The 15,609-nt window shown below is 40.3% G+C and overlaps 1 protein-coding gene across 1 annotated transcript; it reads right to left on the minus strand.

The window, feature by feature from the left end:
• Positions 1-1,762: 1,762 nt before the first annotated feature.
• On the minus strand, positions 1,763-15,514 carry shc2 (SHC (Src homology 2 domain containing) transforming protein 2). Its single transcript, XM_030082743.1, has 13 exons — positions 14,483-15,514; positions 10,482-10,552; positions 8,273-8,333; positions 7,996-8,115; positions 7,636-7,689; positions 7,386-7,437; positions 7,030-7,156; positions 6,013-6,193; positions 4,682-4,775; positions 2,915-3,094; positions 2,466-2,794; positions 2,185-2,336; positions 1,763-1,940 (listed from the first exon to the last, which is right to left on the minus strand). Exons 1-12 carry the CDS (start codon positions 15,224-15,226, stop codon positions 2,208-2,210), a joined length of 2,142 nt encoding a protein of 713 aa, XP_029938603.1. The 5' UTR covers positions 15,227-15,514; the 3' UTR covers positions 1,763-1,940; positions 2,185-2,207.
• Between the last annotated feature and the right edge of the window lie 95 nt (positions 15,515-15,609).

The raw sequence follows: 15,609 nt of genomic DNA on the forward strand, positions 1-15,609 counted from the left end.
AAAACATTGCATTGATCGCTTGGATCTTACCAAGAACCTTATAGTTTACCTCATCCCTCTGTGCATTTATGAGGCTGCTGAGATGAACAGAGAAAGGATACATGTTGCGAGAGACAGAAAAGCAAACATTCTAACAAATCAGATGTACAGGCATACTATTGGCAAAGAAACCGGTACAAAGTCTGCAATAAGAGAACCCAAGGAGCACAAACACACAAGCTAGTCATTGAAATGTCAAGACATGGAACAAGAACAACATGAAAGTTGCATTTCCCTGAGCAGGGACAGATAAAGGATTTAATTCCAAGTTCAAATTCCTTCCTTAAAATCAGTCACTGTACACGTGTGCCATTTATAGCTGACTTTGGGGCAGAGATGGGCAATATATTAATGATGACAACCTCAAGATTCGAGACGAATTATAAATGTGGATCTCACACAGCTGTGAAAGTATTTTTCAAATTTCTTGTTTTTCAAAGACTGCATATCTTGTTCTATCTCATTGGAATTTTTACACTGTCACAACAGTCATCAGAAATTAAAACGTTTCATATGCATTGATTTTTAATGAGAGGGTGAAATCAGACAACGTGACACTTTAATTTGTCATACTGATTCATATTCATAGTCATCCCAGCATCATTGTGGTATCACCCATCCCTACTTCTAAGAAAATATCTTAGATAGGATTACTCTAACAGATACACAGAGGAAGACAATCAAGACCACAACAAGACAATGACATTATTAGTTATTATTCACCCCAAACTAAGAGCAGCTTACATTACTGTTCACAAGTATAAGAGCTTAATCATCCTGAAGTTTGTTCATTTATTCATTGGCATGGCAAGAAAAGTAGCCTTTTGCAGTAGGAGCGTAAATGCACATTATATACACTCTGACACAGATGCTTGTCGGTGTAGGTATTAAGGCACTAAAGTTGGGTGCAACTGGGGGAAAACTGGCATAGATATACATGGAGTTTGACTGCAAAGGACTTGGCTGTTAACCCAGGATGAAGTATTCCCTACAGTGTTCAGTGTGACCACAAATTATTAAAGGCCTAAATAGCACACAAACTGACCAAGACAATAAACCAGCCTCACTAACATAAAAGACTGATTAAAGGTGGATGCTATGAAACACTTTCTTTAAAATGAATGCATTTCCAGAGAACTAGATATATTATAACTGCATATTTCTCCATGGAATTTGATGCTAAACATTTAAGTTAACAAAACGGATGAATAAAATGTGACTCTTTTATGAATACAGCACTGAGTCATGTTGGCTGTGCATCCTTTGTGCCTTCTCGGGTACTGTAGACCATCTTTACATTCCAATGAGGCATTTCTGCATGTTTCAAAGTCACTGAGTTTCAATTTCTTGCATTCACACTGGAAATCAACTACAGATTTATTTATTTTTTTCCCCATTTTTGCTCCAACAAATCTGTGATAGTTTTGTTATGGTGTCCACTGCTGACAGAGAGAATGACCTGTAACTGAGTAGTCCTGTGAGTCATGGTTTACTGGAAGTATTTCATGATGACAGGCTTTGCAGGACATTTCTTCACTGTGCATCAAATCATCTCATGATTTCCTGAGGCTGAGTCCTCCACCAATAGTTGCCAGTTTATTTTTTTTGACTTTGGTTGGTGATCATCCAGTTCTGGCGTAGGTCAAACCGTGGCGTCTGGTTGGTTTACGTTTATAGCTGCATGCTCGTGAGAATTTGTCAGTTGAGGAGTATTTTGTTTGATCCAGGTGGCTGACAGGCAGAGAAAGTACAAAGTGGTGTCAGATACCTCATGCTCCATAACAGGTTTGTCCTTGGAAGAAAAGTATCTGCAGAATATTCCTCACTGAATCAATTATCTTCCCAAGGAAATTATTTCCAATTTCAGTTTTATCATGGCTCATGGACACGCATGGATTCAGCTATGGAACGAGGCAGAAAAAAACAACACAGAGTGAGTTTTTCAGTATTTCCTTCTGAAAACGGATGTTCAACTTTCCAAATAGTAAAGGAATTTTCAAAGTTCCTTTAGTAATTACATTTCAGTCCACTTTTATCTCTGTTAAAACAAGTTCCCTATTTGACCTTTTCTTCTTGTTTAAACATAACAAGTTAAGTCAAAATGATCATTATTTAGTTTTTAATGCTTCCATGCTGCATGCTTACCGTCACATGCAGGACCAGGATTCTCACAGTTTCCTCCTGACCACCTGTTTAAGATGGAGCTCACTTTCTGCGGCCACGATAGGTAACTCATTCTTCAGATGGTATGAGATGAGGTGACTTATACTTTCAAATAGCATGTCTTTGGTCCGGACCTAAATGAAGAAAAGCAAAAGTTCAGCAGTTAAAAGGGATGGTATGATCATTAAAAGTTTGATGACAAACGGGTTTTAATTGAATTAAAAACTTCTTTGATGGAGATTTCATTGAGAGTTAGGACTCACCACTCCTTCAGGGTCCACTAACAGCAGGTGTTTAGGAAGGCCACAGTGCATGCCAGTCAGCACATACTGCCCTGGGTTTGTAGTGCTTTCACGAACGAGGAAATCTCCATCTCGCACCAGGAGTTTCTCAGCGTCACGTCGGCTCATCCGGCTGTGGTACCAGGTCTCCCTGCGGAGCTGCTCCTCATTTGGGGCGACAGGAGCTCTGCGTCGTGGAGGGCTGGGCCATTGATCTTCTAATACACGAATGCCTCCTCCTCCAGCTTGAGCGCCAGATCCAGCAGCTCCTTCACAGGCCTCATGGAGCTTGAGAGCATCCTCAAAAGGCCCTACAGGAACAGCAACATTTTCAGGATACAGTGTTTATACAGTATTTTCCCAACAATGAAGTAAGCACGTTTTTACCAATCATGTTGTCTCAATATATCATACCAACATTTCAGACTCACTCATGTCAAAGAGGTCCTTTTTGGGACTGTCAGGTGCTCTTGCTCCTCTGTATCCTTCATGGACCTGTGTAAATGAATCCAAGTTCTCCAGACTCTGGGTGTTGACATACTGATGCTCCTCGTAGTCCTTCATGTTTGGTGGCTGACCATCGGCACAAAGGTAACCATCTGACGTCAGACCTGAGAAACACAGGCACAATCATGAAGCAGCTGTATTATTAAGATCTTATAATTGGTCACTTTTGAGTTTAAATTGCACATTTTGATATTCACCATCCATCGATCCATCTTCTATACAGCTTCATCCTGTTCAGGGTAACATGGCACTACAGCCGATTTCAGTGTACGAGTACACCCTCGACAGGTCAAAGGTCCATCACAGGACAAACACAGAGAGGCAGTCCCTCACATGCATGAACTTTGGGAGGGAAACCAAGAGCCCAGAGAAAAACCATGAAGGAACTGTGCAGCCTCAGACTCTACATATATCAGAAAATGTAGTGTATATGAACGTTTTTCTACAGATAATGGAGGAAAATCAAATCCAGGGATCCAACACTGGTCAGCATGACAGAAGAGAAAAATAACTTGTTTTCAAGTTAGAACTGTGAGAAGATGGTGAGTTCACATTCAGGCCAAGCTTTTCTGTGTAGAGTTTACATGTATTGGTTTAAAATATGTGCATTTTAAATGTGCTCTCGAAGTTTAAAATGTGTGAAAATTGGTTAGTTGGCTGAGCCCAAATTTCAAACAGCTGTGAATGTGTGTCTGTGGTTTTCTGTTACTGTGTTAACCCTTTGATGGACAGACGACCTGTCCAGGCTGTACCGTACCCTGCCTCTGCTCATAGTCAGCTGGAATCAGCTCAAGAACTCTGCAGCCCTGAAGTGGATGAAGCAGTACAGAAGATGGATGTTAAAAGTTCACGATGACTATGGGTGAGCCTCTATGAGTTTCTTCCTTGAGAAAGACACCTTACCACTTTTACACTTGCTGCCCATATAGTCTGTCACGTCTTCTCGGATATGTCTATTTTCATTATCTTAAATTGCTATAATTTCACTGATTACATAAATAAATAGAATTAGACTGGCTAAATTGCTTTATTGATTGTACTAAATATTTAGTTATATGTGACTTTGTTGTATTTATTTTCAAAAATGTTTTCAGCTTAGACAGGATAAAGTCCTAGGTTTTCCATCAAATCATACATTCCAGTTTTAGAGTGGCTGAATTTTTTTCCTTTTCTTATGAATTCACTCTTTCTAAGTTTTTTTTTTTTTTTCAAATACATGAGACTTTCCTTAGAATCACAATGACAGATGAAGCAGTCATGTGGTCAATACCCTTTGATTTGGACAGCCCAAAAAATACCTAAAAACTCCTTCATGCCTTCATGTTACCTTGAGAGGAGTCCAGCTGTCTGTCATTCAGGCCACTAAGGATGTTAAAGATTGCACATGTACGACCACCAAGTAAAAAAACAAAATAGAACATAAAAACCCTCAAATAGAGACAGGCAGATGGAGGCACAATAACAAACCCAAGCCTTCATATAGCAGCCATTTTATTTCATTTGAACTTTATTCTACTAGGTAAAATCTTTGATAAATCACAATAACCAATACAAACACAAAATTGTGGGTCACTGGGGGTCAGCCAATACTCTCCCAACTTTTTGTTGGAAACTGATCACCAACAAGCTGAAAGGCAGCCAGCCTTTTCCCCCTCGCTGTTATATCTTCTGTCTGCCACAGGGTGTCTCACCTGAGTTGAAGGTGGTTTCAGTGTCCCAGTGAAGTTCATAGCACAGCTGGCCAGGGGGGTAAGACCCTTGCTCTCTCCTTGCTGGTGATCCCATCTGCTAATACACAAACATAAAACTAAGACATATATTTAGTGTATTTATATTTTTCCGTCTGAATATAAGACAGTTTTCTCTTATCCCTGCATAATGTGGTTGTGAAGCACTCTGTGAAACAATAGCTCATGTATTGTGAGCCCATGCTGCAGAGAGCAGAGAGCAGTGTTTATTTTCACCTGATAGGCAGCAGAGTGGCTAATTATATTTATATCATCCTATCTGTCCATTGCTATTATGGAGCAGACCCATCACAGGGACAGTGGTAGTGTATTTTGGTGCCATGCTTCAATGCACAAAATGAAGAAGGAAAAGAAAATGCAACATGAGTTCGAGTGTTAGATTACCAAGGTCTTGACGATGACCAGATGTAGATTGAGTTATATTTTTGATGTAATTTGAGATTAAGATTGTAGCTACATGTGGCTCATTCGATAATGTTGCAAAAACTAGTGGTGATTTGAATTAAAGCAAAACACAACACAATACAGTTGTGGTGGAGGTGGTTTCCAGGTATCTTGTCTTTCTGGTGTTTATAATCCCACCTTGGTCCCGTTGTCTCTTGCAGTTAGTGTCCTAGTGCCCAGCATTACTGATCATTTTGTTGTCACGGCATGGAAGGTATTAGGTGAACATTTTGCTCGTCAAGGTGTTAGAAACAAGAACAACAGAGAAGTGAAAGTCTGACGAGGACAAAATTGTGATGAGATGAGTTGAAAGGTTTTAGGTTTCTGGTTTTCAGTTTCCAGTATTTTTGGAGGATATTCCTGGTTTAATGTGATCAGGATCAAACACTGTTGACAGAAGGGGAATTGTTGAAGCAGCGACAGTCGGGGTCAGTCAAAGCTTATTGGTGCTTGTTGTCCCTCAAAGGAAACACCTTGCAACTTCCAGGACTAGAAAAATCTGTAACACACCTTCAAAAGACTAGTGGAATTAGAGACTGTTATACTGTTTTATTGGTACAAGCCTGTTTAACCTTGTCTTTATGAATCTGTTGGGTTTTTTTTCTTTCTTTTTTGTTAAATCAGCCTTGTTTGCAGCAGTTTTCACTTCAGATGTTGGAGTCGTTACTTGGGTTTCTTTTTACTTTGTCCTGCACTTTGGATTAATCAATGATATTTGTTTTGGAGTATCATCACTTCTCTCAAACTTTGCATTTAAATCTCTTTCCTGTAATTCTAACAGCTGACAGGCTGATTCAACCCTGTTTCCACAGCTATGCCGGGACGCTCACCTGTGCTGCTGTCTTACTCTGCGGCTGTGTGTGGATGTGACCCAGGAGGGCTCCACTGTGCCTCAGCCGGGAATCCACCACCCCTCCAACAGGGGGCTCCTTTCCTGGGATGCTGTTGTAGTAGTCATGCTCAGAAAAGTCTTCCTCATCCCCCCACATGGGCTCCTCTGTCCTGGCTGACCTGAAGAGGCGAATACCGAATGTATAATCAACAGCATATTTTGACAGAGACCTAAATACAGGCAGTAGAAATAACACCATTGCAACAAAATCAATAAAACATCTTTGTAAAGAGTATCTATGCTGGTAGCACGTTTTTCAGTGTTAGAATTATATTAATAGTAATAATAATCATTATTAAACAGGGAGGCTTGAATTACTTATGAAATGACATCCCCACATCCGAATATGATCTGTATAAATCAACTGGAGGGTTGCAGCCACTGACAGGAAGGAAGATGTTCATTTGAAACCAGAATACAGACTTCTGTCTACAGTAACATCACTGTGAATAGATGGGCTTCCTGGTGAGATTAACGTGTGTTTAAAATGTCAGAATGTCCATATGAAGTAATACAAGAACAATGTTCAGATGCCATTGTAATACATATCAAAGAATAAGAGTTATATTCTAGGTCAGGTTATTGTGGTGACCAAGCTTCTATTCACAATGCTTTGCCCGTACTGTCTTTAGAGTAACAAAGATTGATTAGGAAACGTCATCCACCTTCACTCAGCACACTTTCCTGAAAATATTCAGTCTATTTATTATCCTTCACAGGGAGCAGGTTCTGTCTATTTTTAAATTCTTTCTATATCAGGTATACAATCTTTTCTTTTAAGGTTACGCTATAGAAAGACTGAACACAGAGTTCTCTCTTGGTTAACAAGCAACCATCAAATGTGTGCCTTATTAATGTTCCACTACTGCAGAAAAGCCAAAGAATTGAGGACAGAAACAAATATTCTTTAAAATGTGTTGTGTGTGTGTTGTTGTGTGTATACAGTTTCCTTTACCTTTCGACGGACGCCATGGTTTTAGGAGGACTGTGAAGATACTGTTTGAACTGCAGCTCAAAGGCTTGGCCGATGGTGCTGATCACACTTTGCGCTAAACCATCTGAGCACTCCAGGATGTGGCAAGCTGAAGCATTGAACAAAAGTAAAAGGATAAGTTAAAGAAATGTGTTCTTCGGCTACTGGATGATGCAGCCAAGCTCATGATCAGGTGTTAATATCTCAGTTTAAAGTTTTTCAGCAAGTGTAAGTGAGTTTAAATGGACCTCTGTCACATTGCTCCATGTTTACTAAACATTGAAACACATTATGAAGTAAGCTGAGAGACAGAGAGACATATCATTTGCAGGGTGTACCTCTCTGGTTCACAGGGTCCTTGGCTACATAGGCAACATAATCAGGTGTGTCCTGCAACAGTCAGAAGGAACACTTCAATTAGGCCAGACATGAAATTAAGATATACTGCCAAGTCTCATGATTACAATGGAAATCAATCAGCTGTAATGAGTAAAATACACACAAACTACCCTTATGCTTTTATTCTTTTTTTTTTTTTTTTTTTTTTTTAACTTGCATGTAGAGTGAGGACTGAAATGCTGTACTCACTGTGTCTCCTCCAGACGCAAACGAAATGGACTGCATTGGATGATGTGCTATCACCTGAAGGAAACAGAAAAACAGGATTTGAATATTAAAAATGAATGTACTAAAGTATCTGCATATGGAATTACGTATTCATAAACTGTAAGCCTAAAGAGAAAAAAATCCAACACAGAAAAAGTTAACGTTTTTACACGTGGGTCTTCTGACTTCCTGAATCTCTTTGCTTGAATACCAGACCCGCTTTGCTAACCTCTAGGCCACCACAGCACCTTTTCCAAATTGTCATTAGATAATAACATCATAATAATCAATGGATTCCATTGTAACCCTTGAACAAGCCGCTGTGATTAAATATGACCTGACCTGACGTGTGGTCGGAATAAGTAGACCAAGGCCATCTATAGAAATATTGACTGCGATGCTCATCCCGGCAAATCGCAGGTTACTCTTTCCCATGATTGACTGGAGAGCTTTGTTCAGGGCCTACAAAGAAAGAAAAGTAGAAATTATCATCTTAAAGTTTTAACTGTACATGTGTGGATGTTTTGAGCCGGAATGTATTTCTCACACACTGGAGAACTGATATGATGTATCTTTAAAGTGAGACAAAACATGCATGGCAGGATGAGAAATGTACTACCTTCTTCCTCCAAGCTCCTTTTCCTCCTGGCACAGCATCGCACAGCCTGTTGATGGCTTCCCTGATTCAAAAAAATAAATAAATCATTAAAGATTAAATTTCATGCTAGATCGAGATGAACAGTGCTCACTGGGTGATTAATGATATAAGAACAACTGCTTTTTTTTTTTTTTTTTTTTTTTTTATTACACATAATATTCCTGGAGAAACTATGTCAATGCAGTTGAAATCAAAAGTTACCATTCTCAATCATGTGTCCAGAGCAACCCCAAACTACTAAATTATAATAATGAATAGCATTAACTGTGTCAATCCTGCATCAAGTGGTGTGTTTCCTTCCTTGATTTAAGGTTCTAGATCACAGATTCATCAGAGTTCGGGTTTCGGTCCATGTGCCAGGAAAACAAAAGAAACTGTGTGGTGAAAAGTCAAATTGTGTAGAAATAAAAAACTCTACTATGAAGTTGAGTGAAATGCTTGTTAATTCATATTTCTTCTTTATTTCTTCTTTTTTTCCTCTCTCTCTGCTGTATTAGTCCAACTTCGGGATGAAGCTGCTGGAGATGACTGATGACCGTTTGAGGTGTCTGTTCCCTGCATGTGCCTGATAGCTGGACTGAGGCATAATGTGGATTTCTGGCTGGTGCTCACGCGCTCTCTGCCAGGGGACAGTGGGGACAGCAATCAAGAAGCCAGCTGCCCCTATCAAGTAGCTAGTAAATATTTAAAAAGCAGTGTCCCAGGCCCCTTCTCCAGTAAAGGTCTTCTCAGGGATTTGTGAAAAACACCACAATGTTTAAATGACTCATGCTGATGAGACAGCAGAGAGAGGTAGCGCAGTAAAGACGAGCTGTTGTTTTATCTGTCAGCAGTCTTAGTATCTCTCCTGCAACAAAATGCCGGACCTTATTATCACCAGCGTACACAGCATAACACTGAGAGCACTGTTGGGAGAAAGCACCCTCTTCCACTGCAAGGACTGAAGGACATTTTTGAAATTCTGAAATTAAATTTGTGTTCCGTTGTAGTCTATAAAAACGGTATTCCCTTGTGCATGAATTAGAAAGCTGGCAAGTTAGACTAAGCAACTGCTTTTACATGAACCTTTTGGATCGTACACAGCAGAATAGTGATAGAGTAAATACGTCCCAATTCTAACCATTAAACAGTTGAAACAGGGGCCTATTGCCCCATTATCATGCACAATTTAAGCGACAAAACCCATTTTAATGTGCTTTGGCCAGGGATCCTGTGCAAAAGACCATAGTAATGTAGAATGAGTGTAAATATAGTGAAAGCTGACAATCAAGAATGCAAACCTATAACAGATTTCTCCTCAGACAACAGCCGTGCCAAAGCAGAAACCATTGCAATGAAATCACACAACAAAACCAGAAGTAGAGCTGACCATTTACTATCCACTGTCTCTCTATGCTATTGTTTTGTTTTGAGCATCTCTCCCCCCTCCCCCTGCTCAAGAAGTTTCAGCTGCAGACAACATCCAGCAGGGTGTTTTGGTGGGGACCACTGCAGCTTTCCACAGTCATTAGTGAACATCATCAATAATAGATCTCTCTTTCTATCACTCCATCTCGCCCGCCTCCTCCCCCCTGCACTTAAGCCTTGGATGCATGGTGGGCTCAGATTACTGCCGATCGATGGTGAGAGGGAGGTCGGGAGGGTGGGACAGAGTGAGGATGGGAGAGAGCAAGAGAGAAAGATGCGAGAGTGTACTTCTCCCATGGGAGAGGATTGCCACAGAGCCTGCGTTCATAACAATAACATCACATGCAGGTCATAAAACACAAAGTATCAGACACACTGAGACCCTGAGGCATTGTTTCATACGTAAACATATAACGACATATATCTGTGAACACAAATGGAGCAGTATTTTCTTTATTCATAAAATTCACCAAATTCAGGCTGAATTTGAGACTTGATTTTCATTTCTTGCACTTTTATTTTTATTGGTACTAAATAAGATTTTTTTTTTTTTACCTCTGAATACATTTAAATACGTACATTTGAGCTACAATAAAGTTCTTTTACAATCTACCAAAGGTATCAGTTTTAATTAAAAGCTACAGGTGCCATTCTGTTCAATTAAGACATGTGACATGAGCAGCATCCAATTGTTATAGCATGATTACAACTATCAGCCAGTAGTAAAACTGTGCTGAAAGCATTATATATGAAATTATCTTACCTTGTAACCTGAGTCCGAGTGTTGAAGTCCAGGGACCGCATTGACTTCAGCACCTCAATGCAGCCCATATACTATGAAGACAAATAATCCAAAAACAGAGGAAATGGTATTAAATGTCTTTTCCAAAGTGGCTACAGGTTGATTTCAGGTTCAACAAATAATCCTACTTCCTGTTTTCAATTATACTTGGCATGCTAGGCATCAACCACTACTAATTTTCATCTTTAAAGAAATCAAATAATTTTGAGAACGCAATATTGTTAATTGTGAATATCTCTGATATTCAAAATGAAGTCCCTTTGCAGATCACTGGAGAGCAAAACAATGAAAATCTACCACATGAGCAGCTTCCCAGTGGATAACAGGTGGAGTGCTAATGGCATTTTAACTAGATTATCAGCAACAAGAGCTCCAAAATCACAGATGAACACCTGCTTATTGGCCTTCTGAGTATCCAACGTGTGTGTGTGTGTGTGTGTGTGTGTGTGTGTGTGTGTGTGTGTGTGTGTGTGTGTGTGTGTGTGTGCGTGTGTGTGTGGGCGTGTGTGTGTAAAAAAAATGTCAGAATGAGAATAAATATATATATGTGTGTATATATATATATGTATGTAATGTGTACATATGTATACATACATACATACATACATACATGTATATACACACATATATATATTTAATCTCATTCTGACATTTTTTTATGTCATATATATGTACACATACATACATACATACACACACACACACATATATGTACACATACATACATACACACACACATATATATATGTACACATACATACATACACACACACACACACATATATATATATGTATATGTGTGTGTGTGTGTGTGTGTGTGTGTGTGTGTGTGTGTGTATATATATATATATATATATATATATATATATATATATATATATATATATATATATATATATATATATATATATATATATATATACACACACCCTGAAACCATATCTTTTTAAAATTATATACGTTTTCTTTTGAGTCTGTCAGCTTTGACTTTTTTTTTTTTTTTTTTTGGCACTATATGATTTACACCCCATAGATCCTGCCAAGAGACTTAATTTACTATTCTTTATTTAGTACTGTTCATTTGAAGCCCAGAGTTGTAAAACCAAAGTTAAGTCTGTCCCTCATTAATAGGTTCACCGAGCATTCACCCCTTTAACCAGGAACAGTATTCCTCTGTGCATCCAAGGGGTAGACGCATACCCAACAACTGTACTTAATATACAACATGTACAAAAGGAGATTATCAAAAGTAATTGGTATACATGGCAACGTTATTTCTTGCAGATGTCAGGCTGAATTGATAGACCTTGAGCAAACAATAACCTCTGCCCTTACATAGGCCCATGTTAAATGTTTTATTTAGTATGCAGCAGTTTCTAAAATGTGGGCCACAAATTTGCACTTTACTGTATGTCACATCTGAGTTTTAACATGGTCATGCAGAATGTAGATTCACAACAAAACAAGACTAGGTAGTAATATTTTCTGTACTGGGGACCAAAAGAAAGCCAGAAACTAATTACTGCAAGATAGCAAATAAAAAAACAAAAAGCAATTTTGGCCATGCCCTTTGTGTGCATGGTCATCGATTGACCTAGTGCAAACGTTTGCCTCAAAATTTGAGAACATCATGAGTTATGTTCAGGACAATACTCCTCCAAGCTCATATTCGTTTAAATAAACACTGGCATGTACAACATCTGCAAAGTCTCTGACCATTCTGCACTTCAACTCATCAGCTTTTCTCCACAACACTTGTCAACAACCACATACGCAGAATGGGAGAGAGAGAAACAGGGGGAGGACAACCTTTGAGCCTCAGCGCTTAATGAGCTTAACAAGATTTAGAGATGAGGGAAGTCTTCCATCAGGAAAATTGTCCTCTTTTTTTTCTATCCTTCTTATAACCAATGCAGCCTTTGTCAGACACTCATCTAATGATCCAGCACATCCCCTCCTTTATCATCCTATCTGCACTCCGATTGCTTTAGCACACTATTTGTATGACTACAGGGATTCTGCTTTTTCAAAAAAATACTCCTCAGAAATGCACTGAAACTGGTGTCCCGTTTCAAACTCTGTTTTGTCATGGCTGCCCTCTCTGACAGTAGTCACTGCTGTTTCATATCACTACAGAAAATGTGCTGAGCTTTGGTTTATGATCTAATATGCTCTAAATTTAGCCCTCGGGCAAATACAGAACAACAACCTTGACTGTTGCGTAACAGTAGGATGACCAGATGATAGTAACTGATAGTAAATGATTACTTTGCTGTCCCCTTTTCAGTCCAGTTAGTACAGTAGTCCTTGTTCCTAATTTATATCATAAGAAATCACCATAGAGGATTTTGATGATGATTTATGTGTGGAAGCTTGATCATTACTCATAACACTAGTCATATTATTGGAGACACGAAGAATTCAACCTGTGAATGTTTCATACAAGACTATAAGAAAAGAGTGCATAATGATTAAAGCATGGCTTTTAGTACTATATTGTTTAAAATGCTAACAGTGTCGGCAACTGCAGCACCATGCTTGGTGGTTGCTGTATACTTTTAGCTATCAGCAGTGATGGTAGATGCAATGACGACTCTGAGCCTAACATGGCTGTGTGGACATAGGGGAAGTGTAAAACCATTCCTCTGCATCATACTTGTCTCCCCTCCCAGTAGAGGAGTGGAGGTGTGTGAGAGAGCAGGAATTGAGATAGAGAGGCAGTTGTTCACTCTGGGAGTAATGCTGCTTAGAAATGTCCCTGCTCAGCAGAAATCTACTATCACAGTGACACTAATCTATGCAGAACACACTCCTCCCTGCATAGATTTAACAATGAAATGCATACAAAGTACAGCTTCAGTGGGCACAACAACAGGCATGGAGGCTGTAGCTACTCAACGTTTGGGCCGCTTCCTTACTGATCCAACCATCCCCTCTCACATCACATGATGCAAATGACTATGACCAAATGTAATTAAATATAGGAATGAATGGTGCCTGTATGATGCCATTAGGCAGTGCGCTTGAGCTCCAGACGAAGCTAATCAAGAGACATGTCATTACTTTAAGGAGGACAAGTGAGCCAAGGGCCAGAGGTGAATGGTCATGGGGGATTGTTAAGAGGGGATCACTGAAACTGACGTCAAGATGTCTGCTTCAAATGGAAACCCTTTGTAAACACAGGTCACTATATGCTCTCAGATGAAGACATTTATTGTGAACATAAAATGTTTGACTTTATTACAAATGTTTTTAAGCAGCCACCCCTCAATTCCTTCATGTGCCATTTTTTTTTTTTTTTTTGTTTGGTTTAAACAACACCTAAAGTTTGTTAAATATTTTAAAGGTTTCAACATAGTAGGATGACACAATTTGTACGAAACCCTGACATACAAATAGAGACAAAATTGGACTAACTGCCTTGCAACCATGAAAGCAAACAATCATGAGAACACACAAAAAGCATCCCTACTTACTGTAGCAGTACATAACCACACACAGGTAACATGCAGTAAAATTACAAATGATTCTTTATTTTAGTAAAGCATACTACATGCATCTGTTGCTAGAGGCCTGACTCCAGTTTGTGTTTATAATATCTTGGTGGTTTATCATTCTCCACCCTGAAGGCAGCGTGCTATCCTGGCGCAGTGTCCCAACCTGCCACACCAAGCCATCTATCTGGATTAAATTATGTATTTCTCAGTCCTTGCAGCATGAGCTGCATAACAAATTGCGTAGTAGTGATGCATCCTTTTGCTTCCTACATTGATAGAAAACCTTTAAGTTGGCTGTCAATATTCTGTGACAGTTCAGTTAGCACATGATAAAATGTCAGTTTTTCTTGTTTAAAAAAGAAATATCAAATTAAGTTTACTTGTACTTTCCTTTAGGGCTAGGGTTAGGGTCAGGGTCAGATATAGAGTGCATGTATTTAAAAAGAAAATGGTCCACCAACTTACCCTGACAACATAAGAAGCCCCTTGTCCTGCAATCTTCTTGTCTGGGTGCAACCAGCCTTGAGAGGGTTTGTGGATAAAGCTGCCCTTCTGGTTGAAGTCCTCTCCCCCTGGCCACATGCCTTCCACCCTCGTCCTGCGATTCATTCCTGATCTGGAACTCCCAGAGCCACCAGGGCTCATCATGACCTCTGTGGTCCCAAATCCATGCCCCCCAGTAACTGCTCGCTGTCCCCGAAAGGCCTGTAGGGAACATGGGGTGATACAGACAGGGTCACAGGAGTTAAGCACAGCTGCAAGGCTGGCCACAGGACCACTGGCTGCAGTCACTCCGCCATGTGATGAAGAAGAGACAGAAGACTGGGAAGGAGCTGTCGCTGCCTTGCCCGAATCCTTGCTGGAGCTGGAGCTGGAACTGGAGTTGGATGGGCTCCGGCTCAGTAGTGAGTTGGAGAATTTCCACTGGGGCATCTTTGGGATGAGCATGCAGAAGGTTGTGGTGGCATCCTGTTCCCCATCCAGGCAAGGGGAGTCGGCCAGGGCAGCTGCTCCAGCAGAGGAAGAGGACCTGGCACTGGGCTCCAGAGGAGGCAAAGGAGGCAGAGGAGGCAGAGGAAGACTTGGGGTGGAGGAGGAGACCACCGGTGTGGCCACAACTTTGCCGCTCATGGCTAAGCTCTGCATCAGGTCGTCGGAGGAGGTCACAGACTCATTGCGAAAGCGGCCATACTTTGGCTTAAGGAGCATGCCCGGTGGAGCCGCCCGAAGCAGGAGCTAAGAGGGGGGATAACTGCCAGAGGATGGATGGGGAAAAGGAAAAGGGGATGGGGAGGGGGATGAAATGGTGGAAGGAAAAAAAACTATACAGAGAATCTTCTGGACCGAGTCCTAAATCCTTGTCAGAGTCAACTGTATGATGTCTGGTCCTCTCCCATTAACACACACGTACACATACTGTCTCGCTTTCATGCCGCTCTCCTCTGTGTCTGAGCTGGCCTGCCTCCTTTTACTGCCTTAGGCAAGCTTGCTCGTCTGCTCCCAGTCTGTCTCTCTCTCTCTTTCTCTCTGGATGATGTCATTGGTCTATTAGCCCTGCCCTGCCCAGCTGCTCTCAGACTGTATTAGCTAAA

This window comes from Salarias fasciatus, chromosome 23 (assembly GCF_902148845.1).
Source record: "Salarias fasciatus chromosome 23, fSalaFa1.1, whole genome shotgun sequence".
Taxonomy (NCBI): Eukaryota; Metazoa; Chordata; class Actinopteri; order Blenniiformes; family Blenniidae; genus Salarias; species Salarias fasciatus.

Bases quoted from the DNA above. Each gene is read 5' to 3' on its own strand.
- shc2 (XM_030082743.1), bottom strand. From the start codon at position 15,226: ATGCTCCTTAAGCCAAAGTATGGCCGCTTTCGCAATGAGTCTGTGACC. The intron at 7,690-7,995 runs GTCAGGTCATAT...TGTTTCCTTCAG, and splicing joins TTATTCCGACCACACGTCAG to GTGATAGCACATCATCCAAT. The intron at 3,095-4,681 runs GTGAGACACCCT...TGTGTTTCTCAG, and splicing joins TGAAACCACCTTCAACTCAG to GTCTGACGTCAGATGGTTAC.